This window comes from Festucalex cinctus, chromosome 16 (genome assembly GCF_051991245.1).
Source record: "Festucalex cinctus isolate MCC-2025b chromosome 16, RoL_Fcin_1.0, whole genome shotgun sequence".
Lineage (NCBI taxonomy): Eukaryota > Metazoa > Chordata > Actinopteri > Syngnathiformes > Syngnathidae > Festucalex > Festucalex cinctus.
Genome location: NC_135426.1, coordinates 4,855,625 through 4,871,296, shown reverse-complemented (window position 1 = coordinate 4,871,296; position 15,672 = coordinate 4,855,625). Strand labels below are relative to the sequence as shown.

The following is a 15,672-nucleotide window of genomic DNA, read 5'->3' as shown; positions in this document are numbered from 1 at the left end:
TCAGACCCATGGGTGGTCTCCATCTTGACCTACGGGTACGAGCTGCAGTTCCGACGCCGGCCTCCTGCTTCCTGTCGGGTCAGGATGACTCTCATCGCCGACCCGGCAAAAGCCTCAGCTCTGGACCAGGAGCTGTCCACCCTCCTGGCCAAGGACGCGATCGAGGCCGTGGACCCCCTGGCACAGCCCGGGGGCTTCTACTCGACGTACTTCCTTGTCCCAAAGAAGACCGGTGGGTACCGACCGATACTGGACCTGAGGGGGCTCAACAGACATCTCAAGGTATTGCCATTCCACATGCTAACCACGAACGACGTCTTGCAGTCGCTCGCCCAGGGGGAGTGGTTCACGTCTATAGACCTGAAGGACGCCTACTTCCACGTCCCCATCGCACCTCGACACCGTCGATTTCTCCGTTTTGCCTACAAAGGCCGTCACTGGCAGTTCCGTGTACTCCCTTTCGGGCTCTCCCTCGCTCCGCGGGTCTTCACTCGGTTTGTGAGGGCTGCTCTGGCGCCCCTGCAGTCTGTGGGCATGAAGGTGCTGCCGTACCTCGACGACTGGCTCCTCTGCGCGCCGTCGCGGGCTCAGGTGATCCGGGACACCTCCGATCTCCTGTCTCATGTGGCCCATTTGGGTATCAGGGTCAACTTGCCCAAGTCCTCTCTGGTCCCCTCGCAGCGGACGGACTTCATTGGTGTGACGTTGGACACCACGGTTATGAGAGCCCACCCGTCTCCTCACCGAGTCGACGATGTTCTTCGCCTCCTCGCGCACTTTCGAGGGGGCAGGCTGTTGCCTTACGTCGCCTACTTGCGGCTTTTGGGCAAGCTGACGTCCATGACGGCTGTGGTCCCGTTGGGCCTGCTGACACTGCGCCCACTACAGAGGTGGCTGAACGGCTTCCACTTAGACGCCAAGTGGCACCGCCACCGGAGGCTCAGGGTGTCCCGTCGGTGCCTCCTCGCCCTGGCACCTTGGAGGGAGAGGGCTTTTCTATTGAGCGGCGTCCCGCTGGGTGTGGCCCCGGCCCGCCGCGAAACAGTCACCACGGATGCCAGCCTCACGGGCTGGGGTGCTGTCTGGCAGCACAGGACGGCTCAGGGAAGTTGGTCTGTGCGCGACAGGGCCGATCACATCAATGTGCTGGAGCTTCGGGCGGTGCACTTGGCACTCATGCACTTCTTGCCTTACCTGAGCGGACGGCATGTTCTCATACGGTCGGACAACACCAAGACCGTGTTTCACATAAACCATCAGGGCGGCGTCAGGTCCGCCCGTCTATTGGAGATCTCCCAGCTCCTTCTCAGGTGGGCTGCTCCCCGTCTGGCCAGTCTACGGGCCACCTATCTGCCGGGGGTTCGGAACCAGCTCGCGGACTCTCTCTCCCGTCGGGGTCCTCCTCCGGGTGAGTGGCGCCTCCACCCAGAGGTGGTGCGCATGATTTGGAGCAGCTTCGGCACGGCGGAGGTCGATCTCTTCGCCTCCGAGGCCTCGACCCACTGCCCACTTTGGTTTTCCCTGAGCGAGGCCACCAGCCCTCTGGGTCTGGATGCACTGGCGCAGCCGTGGCCGGAGTGCCTTCTCTACGCCTTTCCGCCGCTCCCTCTGATATGGCTGACGCTTCAGAGAGTTCTTCAGGAGGGTCACACGCTCTTGCTGGTGGCCCCCTTCTGGCCGGCCCGGACGTGGTTCCCCCTGCTCCGTCAACTGTGCTCCGGCGAGCCGTGGCGTCTCCCCGACAGGGTGGACCTGTTGTCTCAACAGGGAGGTCGGGTTTGGCATCCCGACCCTCGGCGCCTTCGCTTGTGTGTTTGGCCACTGAGGGGCCCCAAACGCTGCTGACCGGCTGTACAGAGTCTGTCACACGGACCATTCTTAATGCGAGGGCACCGTCTTGTTTCCGGTGAGAGCCTTGCAGTGTTACATTGACGCTACGGCGGACATTTGTACGTCTGCCCAGCTTTTTGTTTGTTATGGTGGTCCTACCAAGGGCTCCGCTCTCTCCAAGCAGCGCTTGTCTCACTGGGTCGTGGATGCCATTCGCCATTCCTACCTGCTGTCTAGCCGCCCCCTGCAGTCAGGGGTGCGCTGTCACTCCACCAGGAGCGTTGCCACGTCTTGGGCCGCCCTGAGGGGTGTTTCCCTGGAGGATATCTGTGCTGCTGCCTCATGGGCGACGCCTTGCACCTTCTCCAGGTTTTATAGCGTGGATGTCGCCTCTCCCCATCCGCTTGGCGTGATCTTGGGTCCTGTTAGGGCTTCTCAGTGAGGTTTGTGTCTGAGATCCCTCGCGACTACGCCGGTATTAGTCATTCAGTGCTTAAAGCACCGCCTTCTGGCGGTCGGGAGGGACGAAATAGAACGAAAGTTACAACTGTAACTACGGTTCTATGAGTCCCGGACGACCGCCAGGGCGTCCTGTCGCTCGGAATCCTCGTGTTCACGCGAGAAGATTCCGTAGGAAACGAACCTTGGGTGACACCGGAACTTATACCCTTCTAGGGTCACCCAGGGGTCACAGGTGACTAATTTGGTATGCATTACTCGAACTGCGCATGCGCGAAAGGAACATTCAGTGCTTAAAGCACCGCCTTCTGGCGGTCGTCCGGGACTCATAGAACCGTAGTTACAGTTGTAACTTTCGTTTTAATCATCATCATCATCTTGACACAGGAAGTGAATGAGTTTTCTTTCTCATTTTGCAGTTTACCTCTGCGCTTCTGGGTGAACATCCTGAAGAACCCGCAGTTCGTCTTCGACATGGACAAAAGTCCTCACTTGGACGGCTGCTTGTCCGTCACGGCGCAGGCCTTCATGGATTCCTTCTCCCTCAGCGACACGCAGCTGGGGAAGGTAAACGCTTGCCGACCGCCGCCGCCACAAACATGTTGAACGGTTTCTCTGCCGCAGCACGCGCCCACCAACAAGCTGCTGTATGCCAAAGACATTCCCAAGTTCAAACAGGAAGTGAAAGCCTACTACAGGCAGGTCCATGAGCAGCCGCCGATGGAGCGTTCCAAATTCCACAACTTCTTGCAAGAGGAGTCAAAGGTGACCCCGCAACGACGACATGCAAAGGCAAATGTTTGTAACCGGAACGTGCGGTGTGTGTGTGTTGACATTCAGAAACACGAGAACGAGTTTAACGAAGGAGCGGCCCTCAAGGAGCTCTACAAGATGATGCAGAGATACTTCGCAGAGGTCAGCGCACGCTCATGATTGTCACGCGTTGTTGCACAAGTTCGGTATTACGTTAGAAGGTTACCATCCGCGTTTGGCCACATAAATTCCTTCCTGTTCAGGTCAACTGTCAGAGGTGGGCATTCACCCATTTGGTAGACAATTAACAGCTTCAATTTAAATTCAATTTGATTTCATTCCTAAAAAAAAAAAGAGAGAAATAAAAAGGGACAGAAAGAAGTCAAACTTGTGTTATCTGCCCCTGATCAACAACAACAACAAAATAAATCACAGCAAGCGGTCAAGAAGCTTTCAATGTAACAATTCTATCAAATAATTCAGCAGCATGTCCTTGTGCTATTAAGTTTTTAAAAATACAGATAAACCGAGATGATTTTGTTTTACAATCGAGATTGTTCCATAAGCTGACACTTTGAGTTGAAATACATTGTTCTTTTTGTTTTGGAGAAAACATCTGTTCCTCTTAATTTATACCCATTTTCCCCTTTTTTTAAATTAAATTTGTATATTAACTGGTAAAATTTCCTGATGGGCTTTAAAGCGATACTTGACTCATTGAACAATTTTAAGCAGCGAAAAGTTAATATTTTGTCCAGAATGAATTTGATAACTTCACTATTTTTCATGTACAATTAATACCTTTAAAAAGTAATTTTTCTACTTGCTGTCCACTGATGATGACGTCACCTGTGATGAAGAAGTAGGTAACGGCCAGTCATGGCTCACCTGTTTTATGGGTTTGGTCAGTGAACTGAGCCATAATTGGTTGTCAGCACAGGTGATGTCATCATCAGTCGACAGCAAGTAGAAAAAAAATACTTTTTAAAGGTATTAATTGTGCCTGAAAAATAATTAAGTTACCAAATTATAGACAAAATATTCACTTTTTACTGCTCAAAATGGCTCAATGAGTCAAGTATCCCTGTAAACATTATTTTGAGATGGTTAAACTCCATCAATTCATTAAATTTGAAAGGTTTTAGTTGTATAAATTGTAGCGAGCAGTGACGGGAGTCGGAGGCAGAGTGTTGAAGTCCGGAGCCAAAGACCGGCGGTTTATTGATATCAGCTTCTCATCGTTTAACAGCAACAACAACGCACTCTGCGCGAGGCTCACAGACCTACCAACATTTTGTTCTTTTATCCTTTCATCCTTTCATCCTTTCATCCCAACAAACTCCCCCTTCGTCCCAACGTTCCGTGGGTGAATTATGTTCTAATCACTACAAAATAATGGATTAGTGTGGTCTCTGTATCCACATCCACAAATTGCACATTTCTGTCAAAGAAAGATGGAATCGTTGTAGGTTTTGCAAGCACACCCCCACACTTCAACGCAATAGGTCAGGTATGGAACAATCAATGAATTATATAACAATTAACAAAGCATTCTTTTTCAGTGATTCTTGAGTTGAAGGGAAATCTAAAAAATTGATGGACCAAGTATTGCCCAGAAGTGGACCAGGTTTTCGCCTGTCAATGTAATCATCAAGAACCGGATCAGTACTTGCGGATCCTTTCACTGAGTACTTGCACTTTTTTTCTTGGGACTGCGGGCAAGTCACTCTTTTTTTTTTTTTTTTTTCCCCCCCGCCTGCGGTAAACAAGTAAAAACTCACTTCAGCGGGTAAAACTAACTTCCTGGCACAGCATTCTGAAAGGTGGTTTTCTCTTCTGGCCCTGTCTCAGTCCTGATAGCTGGCTGTGATGATCATGTTTTCCTCTTGTTGTCAATTCCTCATCGTTACTACATTTACGCAAGTTTGTTTATTTGACATAGGACACGTTGTTAGGCAGCGAAAGGTCCTTCAGTGCGCCATTTGAATTCAGGCAGGTTACTGAACAGCTAAGGGTCCTAAAAAGGGGAAGTCCATTGGCCGTATGCGGTACTTATTTGCGGCAATGCATGCGCACATACTATAGGTGTTGACTTTAGTGAGGAAGAGATAGTAACGTCACAATGTCACATTGAGTGTTAAAGGTTTGTAAATCTAAGTTGGTGAATGGTTGAAAACAGTTTGGATTCATCGATTAAATTATTACTCCACAAACACAATACAAATCAGAGTATTGCGTTTGAGACAAGTGAGATGGAACAGGTCATGACAAAAGAAAATTTGGGGCTTGAAAGCATGACATTGACGTCAGGTGACTGAACTCGCATGTCCTTTTCGCTCCTCCTGCAGATCACGGCCAAGCTGGAGGAGGACGGCGCCCCCGGGGAGGTGAGGGAGCAACTGCAACAGGTGAAAGAGATGTTTGATGGACTGAGGAGCTGCTCTTGGACCTGAAGCAATGAAAAATGACCTGGCAATGACTCAAAGGTTGTGAGTGTATTTGCATGAAAGGGATAAGTTTGTCAATCGATAAAACTGTCCGACCTGCCATTTCCACACATCTCAAGAGGATTCATCCTCACAGCACAGCCGCACCTCACCCCAAAACCACCAACCTGGACCAGGGGGCCATGTCGTGCCCCCAGCTCCTTCCTCCCCTCCTCTGCCCCTCACACTCCACCCATGGTCCAGGACACAGCCAGAAAAGAGCAAAACTTCCATGTATCATGTCACAAATTGTGTGTGAAGTCGTTTCATGTGTAAATGTGAAGAAACAATGTTTGTGAAGTTACTTGGGGCATGTTTAGTGAAACGATTTTGTGAGATGAACAAGCTAATTTGATCCATGCTAATAGTTGGAGGTGGACAGCTACTTGTTTTGGCAGACGAGCTAAACTATGTCAGTGACTATTTTGTCTAGCAGCTACTATAACTTCATATTGTACACTGTGAATATGTGTACATAGCAAATACGTTTATTTTGTGTTCATTGCTTTCTGTCAAAGTGCCTGATGTCGGCTGAAAATTAAAGCTGCAAACTGCTACAAAGACATGTCTCACATCGTCTCTTCAGTCTATAAACAAAGTTCTTAGCAAAGACAGTGACTACGATCTAGTCTTCTGCATAATGAAAAACAAATCAAATACATTAATGAAAATTAGTTTTGTATTTTTTGTTTTTTAGTAGTAGTAGTAGTATTATAGACAAATGATACTGTGCAATGCAATCCACGGTATTTGTTCATGTGATTCCTTTTGGAAAGCCAACAGCTTCCTGCAGTCATCATGACAGGTCAGTGGGTGGCACGCAGAAGAAGCCGCCGGCAGGTAGGTCATTAGGTAACAGGTGTGCACGAGAAGAGTCATCTCGTGCAGTGAACATGTGCGGCAAAATGGCGACCTTCAGTTAAGTGTGCACACCAGCAAATATTTATCATGTTGCAGTTTCTCACAAGGACCTTTTGCTTCATGCACGATTTGCACACTTGAGGGATGCAACATCGTTTGACATTTGAGCACATCACGTTGCAAGTCAGTCAATCAGTTTGCATATATTGGGTTCTTTTGTCAGTATTTTTTTCACATTTGTTTTTCATGTTTTTTTCATGAATTGAAACGCTGCAGGTTCGGCTGGCCCTGTCCATCCATGCAGAAACCTCCACATGGTGATGGTGGGGAAGTGCCCCCCGCCCCCCCATTAAGATGTTGGCCCGGTCACTCAGTCAAGAACGAGCAAAAGCATCAGAATAGATGTACAAACAGGCTTCATCATCATCATGGTTTTTATAAGATGCACAGCTCAGGACAAAAACAAAAAACAAAAAAAAACATGCATTTAATGCGAGTTGGTGCACACCCAGTGAGTAAAATAAAAATAAAAAAACACTCTCCCTGTTTGGTTGGTGTTCTTCTCCTGCAACCTTTGTTTGGGAACACTGCGGGAAAAAGAAAACAGACTCAAGTGAATGTGTTATCATCCATGTTGACGTGCAACAATTGCACACTCGCCTCAAGAGCAATGAAGTTGTTCATGTGGAGCTGTGGTCCATTTGTTGCACTCTTAAGTTCAGCCAGAAACAGGAACAAACACTGGAGGATGGATTGATGTTGCGCAATAATGATCGAGTCCTCACTCAAAGCCTGCACTGCGCATGTCAACTCAAAGGAAAAAGCTGCTCGGTCCCCAAACAACTTAAATAACTTGTCAGACTTCTCTTCAACCCTGTAAAACAAGCACACGAATGCACATGACAACTTGTGCGATGGTCAGTCTTGACTTTCGACACTGCTGTTGTTCAACTCGACAGACTCCTCCTTCCCGCAAGAACAAGTCAAGTGCATTTGTACAGCTCGTTAGTCACAAATAGCATCTCAAAGGGCTTCTTGAGACGATAGCTGGCAGCATCCCCCAACCTAAACCCCATCTGAAGAAACCTTGACAAAGAACCAGAGATGGAGCGACCAATCGCCTTCCTAGTCTGTGGGCCCTGTGGATTGATCATGTTTGAGTCAAGGGATGGGAGGATAACTTATCAGAAAATATTGACAAGAGTCAAACTTGGCTCCCATCGCTCTACACACAAATTTGGACAATATCATATCTGGTTTTATAAATTGACGGCCCCGCTGAGCCAATGCGAGACACTGTTGTGTCTGTGACATGTGTCTTGACCAATGAGAAGCATTGTATTAATCGGTGATCGCTGAGAACATTTTATCGTTGCCTGAAATCAGGATTTGTTCAATTTGTGCAATGTTGCAAAGACTTTTGCCCCTGGCATATTGTTTTTAAGAATTGTTCTTGTTGCTCAGAAAATTTTGAAACATGTTAAAAACGAGATTGCAAGAGTCTGGCGAAAGAACGTCTTTGCAATCTTGAATGAACCCTGACAACGAAACGCTCGCATGTGCACACATCGCAATCCTATGACAAACTTGAGGGGACCTGTACACTTTTTCATGCATGTGAAAAGAAAAATCTTTAAAAAGGTTCTTGAGCATATATTTTGAAACTGTTCGCTCCCACCACCGATGGTAGTTACGACACTTCAAAACGGAAACTCTTTCGAACCCAAGGTCCATCCAGGATGCAACGCATGCTGAGTGAACAACATTTAACAGCGTGGTGACAAAAAATTTCAAGTCAAACAACACGAAACTCCATTTGATGAATGGAAGCGCCTCAGGCGGACTCCTTGGAAGAAGCGTTTCTTCCACCAGACATGACCCTGTCAATCAATCAATCAATTAATCAATCAATGCAAAAACTTCCAGAGTGTCATCACCAAAGAATTGGCCCATCTCATATCTTGGCCCAGTCGCTCAGTGGAGAACGCACACAGCAAAAAGCATCAGAAAGTAAACAGAGTACCGTAGTTCTTCTGTCGCACTTATTTGATTGGAGCGTCGACTTGACCGGTTCGCCCTGCACCAACGACATTTGGTCCCATCTGGCTCGTGGCCCAGCCTGCAAGAACACATACTGGACAATTACATGTGTACTTCAATATCCACACCATCATCATCATCACCTTCATCATCATTATCATCACCACCTTCATCCAGTGGCGTCTCCGCAACATCTAGCAACTTGCAGGACGTGAACGAGGCTGCAAAAGTGGGCGACAGTATTACTTTTGGACAACAATTCCAGCTCTTATGCAAGATTTAATTACTTTTTTTTTTTTTTTTTTTTTTTTTGAGTTAAGTAAAGCTGTTGATTTTTTTTTTTTTTTTTGGGTGCATTAATTGTGAAAGGCGCCATACATGTTTGTTTCATTCTGGTTTTAAAGTTTTATTACACACCATGCTTACCAAAAATGTAGTGAAACACTAGACAGGGCTGTCTCAGAAAATTTGAAAATTCTGATAAAGTCCTTTATCTTCTGTAATGCAATTAAGCAAAAATGCCAGACATTCCGGATTCATTACAAATCAACTGAAATATTGAAAGCCTTTTTGTTTTAATATTGCTGATTAGGTCTGAGGAAATATTCTAATATTTTAATAGAGGAAACTTGAGTTTCCTTAAGCTGTAAGCCATATTCAGCAATATTAAAACAATAAAAGGCTTGCAATATTTCAGTTGATTTGTAATGAATCCAGAATGTATGACATTTGTTTTTTTTGATTGCATTACAGAAAATAAATAACTATGACAATATTCTCATTTTCTGAGCGAGTCCTGTATATTCGTAATCATTAAACGCATCATGCATGTACTCCTTTCACAATGTCTCAAACAGACAACTTGAAATGCTACAATTTGAATTCAAGCACAAAAGCACATTTGGAACATACAGAAGTCAAGGAATACTTTGTTTAATCTGGAATAAATCAAAACCTGTTGAAAAGAACATTTGAACATTTCATAGATGTACAAACAGGCTTCATCATGGTTTTGATTGGACGCACAGCTCAGGACGACAAAAAAAAAAAAAAAAAAAAAAAAAAAAAAAAAAAAAAGAAGAGGAAGAAGAAGAAGAAGAAGAAGAAGGGCAAGCATGCAGTCGGTGTGAGTTGGTGCACACCCAGTGAGTTCTTGACTGAGCAGAGACAAACATAAGTACAAAAATATATATATATACTCTCCCTGTATGGTTGGTGTTCTGCTCTTTAGCGTAGCATCCGCACCGTTCTTGTTTGGAAACGCTGCAAGAAAAATAAAACAGACTCATGTTAACGTGTTGCCATCCATGTTGACGTGCAATAGTCGCACACTCACCTCAGGCACAATCAAGACATTCATCTTGAACTCCAGGACGTTTGTGTACTACATTTTGTGTTCTTCAACCTGAAACGGGAAGAATAAAAAAAAAAAAAAAAAAAAAAAAAAAAAGGTTCTATTCATGTTGCTCAATATGAGAGTCCTCACTTACAGCATACAAAAAAAAAATAAAAAATAAAAAATAAATAAATAAAAAATAAAAATAAAACTACTCATCTTGTACACATTTGCACTTTTGACGCTGCTGTGGTTCGACTCGACAGACGACTCCTTCCTGCAAAAACAAATCAAATGCTCAAGGCAAGGCAAGTTTATTTGTATAGCACATTTCATACACAAGGCAACTCAATGTGCTTTACACAAGGAAAGACAACACATAAGCATCAACAAACAGTAGTTAACATTCAGTGGAAGAAAAATAAATGAAAATATGTTACAAAATTTACTAAAAAGAACATACAATAACAATCTTAAAACATTATTCAACAAACTTTAAAACATTTAACATATGGAAGTTTAAAATAATAAAACAAAAAACAAAAAACTCTTAATTAAAGCTGTTTAAAAGTCCCTAATCAAAGGTATAAGAAAAAAGCAAAGTTTACACTCGGGGCTGACTTCACTTCTGTTGGTAGCTTATTCCATCTGTGTGCAGCATAATAGCTAAATGCAGCTTCACCATGTTTACTTCAAACTCTGGGTTCCACTAGTTGGCCCAAGTCTGTAGATCTCAGAGCCCTGCTGGGTTTGTACTCAATCAGCATTTCTTGGATATATTCAGGACCCAAACCATTTAGTGATTTATAGACGAGTAGCAGAACTTTAAAATCGATTCTACAGCTGACTGGGAGCCAGTGTAAATCCTTAAGTACTGGAGTAATATGTTCTGATCTTTTTGTTTTGGTCAGAACTCGAGCTGCAGTGTTCTGAATGAGCTGCAATTGTCTCATGTTCTTTTGAGAGAGTCCAGTCAGAAGACCGTTACAGTAATCGAGTCTGCTGGAGATAAAAGCATGGATAAGCTTCTCTTGGTCTGCTTGAAGCATGCAGTCCTTCAGTCTGGATATGTTTTTCAGCTAGTAAAAGGCTGTTTTAGTGATGAATTTAATATGATTGCTGAAGGTCAGGTCTGAGTCTATTAGTACCCCAAGATTTTGAACTTGGTCTTTAGTTTCTAAAGACAGTGACTCAGGCTGTTTTTAAACAGCAATTCTCTTTTCTTTATTGCCGAAAACAATTAGCTCCGTTTTGTTTTCGTTCAGCTGAAGGAAATTTTGGTTCATCCAGTTGTTAATTTGCTCTAGAGAATGACACTACGTTAATAGAACTGCTGTCATTTGGGGACATTGATAAATACAGTTGTGTGTCATCTGCATAACTATGATAGTCAACATCGGCGTTCTCAAACATTTGACCCAAAGGTAACATATACAGACTGAACAACAGGGGTCCAAGCACTGACCCTTGAGGGACCCCACATGTCATGGCCTTTCGATCAGATTCAAAAATTTCCAATAGTCACAAAGTAACTCCTTTCCTCCAAATAGGACCTGAACCATTTAAGGACTGTTCCATTTAACCCCACCCAAGTTTCCAGCCTGTCTAACAGTATATTATGATCAATTGTGTCAAATGCTGCACTGAAGTCCAACAAGACGAGCACCGATACCTTCCCTGCATCATTGCTCAATCTTATATCATTCAGTACTTTAATCAGAGCTGTTTCTGTACTGTGATGAGGTCGGAAACCTGACTGGAATTTATCCAAAAGTATATTTAAGCTCAAGAAATTGCTGAGTTGATTAAAAACCACTTTTTAACTATTTTAGTTACGAAGGGAAGGTTTGCGATTGGTCTGTAATTTGCTAGCAGGGAGACATCCAGTGTTCTCTTTTTTTTAGAATGGGCGTAACGGCGGCTACTTTCAGAGATTTAGGAAGCTCACCTGATTGAAGTGAGCAATTAATTATTTGTTGTAAATCGATCTGAACAGATTTCACAATGGTTTTGAAAAAGCCAGATGGAATTGTGTCAAGACCGCTCGTGGAAGGTTTCAATTGCTGAACCAAGTCTACTACAGTATTTTGATCCACTGAGTCAAATTCTGTCATGGTAATTAAATTATTCCTAGGTGATTTTAAGTGCTGCATCATTTTGTTATTTTGCTGGTTTGTAACAATGTTTGACCTGATGGCTTGTACCTTTTCACTAAAGTAGCAGGCAAATTCATTGCATTTATCTGTTGAGAGGAGTTCTGGCGCTGTTTGATTTGGGGGATTTGCAAGTTTGTCAACCACGGCAAATAGAGTGCGTGTATTGTTGAGGTTCCTACTAATAATTTCAGAAAAGTGTTGTTGTCTAGCTATTACTAACTCTTGGTTAAAATGACAAAGACATTGTCTGTACAGGTCAAAATGAACTTGGAGTTTAGTTTTTCTCCACTTTCGCTCTGCTTTTCTGCATTTAGATTTCAAAGTCATTATGTTGGTAGCACACCTCCAAAGTGTTTTAGTTCGGGATGAAATGGTCTTAGTTTTAATAGGAGCAACAGCATCCAAAACATTTGAGATTTTTGAGGTGAATTCATCCAGAAGTTCATCAACGGTCTCTGCATTTACAGTTGGTGATGCAGCCATTAATTCCATAAACATATTGCTTGTATTCTCATTTATGTACCTTTTTTTAATCGAGACAGTAGTTGTTTGAACTTCTGGGATTGTTTGTAATTCAAAAAACACACAGGAATGATCTGAAATAGCCAGATCTTTCACCTCAACAGATAAAATGTCAACACCTTTAGAGATGACGAGATCAAGAATGTGACCTTGATTGTGTGTTGGACCTTTTACATGTTGTGAGAGACCAAAAGTATCAAGTATATTACAAAATTCTTTGGTATTTTTATCCAAGTTGTTGTCAACATGAATGTTAAAGTCTCCAGTTAAGACCAGATAGTCATAGTCGGTACAAATTACTGACAGCATTTCTTCAAATTCCTCCATGAATATATGTCTTTTTGTTTTGGAGGTGTATAAATTATGACAATGACGATGTTTGGTTCACCTTTTACCAAAAGACTAAGATATTCAAATGAATTCAATCAAATGCATTTGTCAAGGCCGTTAGTCACAAAAACCATCTCAAATGTTTCGGGTTTCTTGAGCCCACAGATGGCCCAACGTTTGTGGCATCCCCCGACCTAAACCCCATCTGAGGAAACATTGAGGGGGAAAAGGGATGAGATGGATCGACCAATCACCTGTAGGAGAAGGCGTACAACTCAGTAGGGTGGTGAGTACGACTGCTCTGCCATTTGCTGAAAACCAATCGGAAAATTATTTTACAACTTTTTCCCTCAACACTACACCTTTGTGTACTTTTTTTTTTTTTTTTTTTTAACCTGGCTTTTTGGTACATCCAACTCTTTGTCCAATATGCACACTGCAAAAAGAAAATTTCAATTGCATGCAGGTCACTTCAGTTTGTTCATGTATTCATGACCTTGGTCCAGGGCCACTTGTTCCATCTGGTGTTGAGACAACCCTGAAACACAGACAAAAAATGTGTTTTATCAATATGATGGACTTCTCCCTCAAATCCTACCTACACTGTGCACCCATCCCAACTTTCAAGTTGCCATCAAAAAGCTGCTCTGGATCCAGACAAGCCAAACAACTACAAACCATCTCCAGCAAGATCTTGCAAACACCAGCATGGACCAACCATCAGTTCACTTTCCATACCTGCCCTGATTGCAACCAGACCTTTCCAACAAAAACAACAAAGCTCCATATTCTGCCCCCTACTGGTCACAATTCAGATGCACCCCCAGACAGTGTCCAACAAACAAACTGTCGTGTCAAGTCAAGTCATCTTTGTTGTGCCACTTGGTTCCTAAATTGATGGGGTAAGCAAACAAATCAGTTGTGTGCCAACTTACCTAAGGTATATACCACAAACCTTTCCTTGAACGCTGTTCCTGTTCCTCTGGTGGTAAAACACCCGCAACACGCACAAAACCACTGAAAAACAATGACAGTCACCATCAAATCAAACTAGTGTGCTTGCCTTAGTGTAAAAATGTGGTCGAGCTGGTCGCCATCTTGCTGCGAGGCCATTTAGTGCACCTTGCTGACGCCATTCCCAATGGACACACCTGGCTCCAATGATCTCGACCCCTGAAAACCAAAATGTTCGAAAATAAAACCAAACTGAAGCCCTAACTATAGATGTTACGCTCGAGCCTTCCTGCTCGAATCTGATTCGAGCAAGTGAAGCGGAGGCGTGTCGAAGCAGTGGTCCGACAACTGCTTCGGACATGCCGAAAATCACGTGACCACTGCAAACGAGGCCTCGGACGCCACAAACGTGTGAGCGACTTCACGCTATTTCACGGGAAAGATGAACTCGGTGTTTGACAAACCTGCCTGCAGTAATTAAAGCCCCAATAACTTGATACAAAAAATAGGAAATGTAATGATCATTCGGCTCAAATATTTCTCCATTCTAGAATTATGGAAATACGTGTCCCATATAATAATAATAATAATAATAATAATAATAATAATATATTAAAAAAAAAAAAAAAACAATATCCCTGTTCACAAGCACCGCACTTATACATTATATTCTGTCGAGTAAATTTGACTCTATTTACAGTGCGACCAAATAGACAATTTCAGAGTAATATTTGCACTTGGAAGAACGCAAAATAAATAATAATAATAATAATAATAGTAAAAATTCGAATTCACGACCTTCAGTTTGAGAGACAGCTGCTCGACATGATCGGCCACAGAACTCCTGACGTCAGTGATGTGTCTGGTCAGTCGAAATCTTCCTGCAAACTGCAGTCAAAGCTGAAGCTGCAGATCGCGAGGCGAGGTTGTTCTTCAACCCATGAGAGATAGGCGTTTATCATTTGTGTTTTTTTTCCAATTCTTTATTTTATTCTCTTCCAAGTGTAAATAAATAATAGCCTACTCTAAAAATACTGTTACGAACACCTTAGACAAAAACAATACACAAACTTGAAAGTTCAACTTTACTTGTGTAAATAACACTTTAAAAAGGACACAATCCCACAGTTTAAAAAAGATAGACATCTACTGAAACTTACTTGAACTTATGAAATGCCGAGGTTCATACATGATCGCAAGTAATGAAGCTTTGTAAACAGTGATTCTAAAAATTCCATGTGCACAAGTTTGACCAGCAGATGGAGCTCTTGCAGTGTGTCAAATGCCTCGAAGCAGTGCTTCGTTTTAGCGTAGCCAGGCGCAATTGTCTCGAAAGTGGTTCATTGTTTCGGAAAGCCTCGGTTTATCCATCCCTAGCCCTAACAGCACATTTAATCACAAGTCGCACAAATTAAGTCTCTGGCGATAAAGCGAACTGACCTCTGTCAGCGTCCATTTGCACTCTGGCCTGCAAACATTTCCCGCCAACGCGTAACCCGGAAATTAAGCCCTCGGAATACCCCTGCAGCTTCCGGTGGGGCTATTCGCCACCTTGTGGCAGGAAAAAAAAAGCCCGCACAAAAACAGTAAATTAGACAAAACATCACATTCACAGAAACAAAACAAACCTCAAATTCGATGAGGGAATGCAGCAAGTGACAAAAAAAAAAAAGGCTGAAGGTCGCCATTTGTCGCCACACGTTCACTGCACGCGATGAATATTCTCGTGAACACCTGTCACCTAATGAGCTACAGCACAGATGTTTGCACACTAGTGCCACCGGTTTACCGGTCATGATGACTGTAGGAAACTATTGGCATTCAAAGGGAATCACATGAACAAATGGCGTTGATAGCACAGTATCATTTGTCTATATAAAAAAAAATGTAATAAATTTTTATTATTTTGTATTTTATTTGTTTTTCTTTCATTAACCAGATTAGA

General features: G+C 43.5%; 2 protein-coding genes and 1 long non-coding RNA gene across 13 annotated transcripts in view; 1 reads left to right on the top strand and 2 right to left on the bottom strand.

Moving 5' to 3' along the window:
* plxnc1 (plexin C1) overlaps positions 1-6,089 on the top strand; it is a 35,632-nt gene extending 29,543 nt beyond the window's left edge. For 2 of the 3 annotated variants that reach the window (XM_077499933.1, XM_077499932.1), the window contains exons 30-33: positions 2,709-2,856; positions 2,914-3,054; positions 3,130-3,204; positions 5,391-6,089. In XM_077499933.1, coding sequence (XP_077356059.1) covers positions 2,709-2,856; positions 2,914-3,054; positions 3,130-3,204; positions 5,391-5,495 — 469 coding nt within the window. In that variant the 3' untranslated portion in view covers positions 5,496-6,089. The remainder of the gene's footprint in view (positions 1-2,708; positions 2,857-2,913; positions 3,055-3,129; positions 3,205-5,390) is intronic. The other variant, XM_077499934.1, reaches the window with a different exon arrangement.
* Positions 6,090-6,805: 716 nt separating this feature from the next.
* Positions 6,806-9,487, bottom strand: LOC144003688 (uncharacterized). Its single transcript, XR_013279039.1, has 4 exons — positions 8,573-9,487; positions 8,413-8,508; positions 7,050-7,263; positions 6,806-6,976 (listed from the first exon to the last, which is right to left on the bottom strand). It is a non-coding gene; the product is annotated as an uncharacterized LOC144003688 (long non-coding RNA).
* Positions 9,488-9,903: 416 nt separating this feature from the next.
* LOC144003821 (uncharacterized) lies at positions 9,904-15,479 on the bottom strand. Of its 9 annotated transcripts, none has more exons than XM_077500419.1 (7): positions 15,356-15,479; positions 13,896-13,946; positions 13,709-13,790; positions 13,270-13,311; positions 13,169-13,209; positions 13,028-13,084; positions 9,906-10,042 (listed from the first exon to the last, which is right to left on the bottom strand). In XM_077500419.1, the coding sequence occupies exons 1-6, from the start codon at positions 15,413-15,415 to the stop codon at positions 13,049-13,051; spliced, it is 312 nt and encodes a 103-aa protein (XP_077356545.1). In that variant the 5' UTR covers positions 15,416-15,479; the 3' UTR covers positions 9,906-10,042; positions 13,028-13,048. The 9 variants fall into 9 exon arrangements, 5 of the variants coding, with proteins under 5 accessions (XP_077356546.1, XP_077356545.1, XP_077356544.1 ...); XM_077500418.1 differs by lacking the exon at positions 15,356-15,479 and adding an exon at positions 15,168-15,316; XM_077500415.1 differs by lacking the exon at positions 15,356-15,479 and adding an exon at positions 15,168-15,316 and having other exon boundaries at positions 13,729-13,790.
* Between the last annotated feature and the right edge of the window lie 193 nt (positions 15,480-15,672).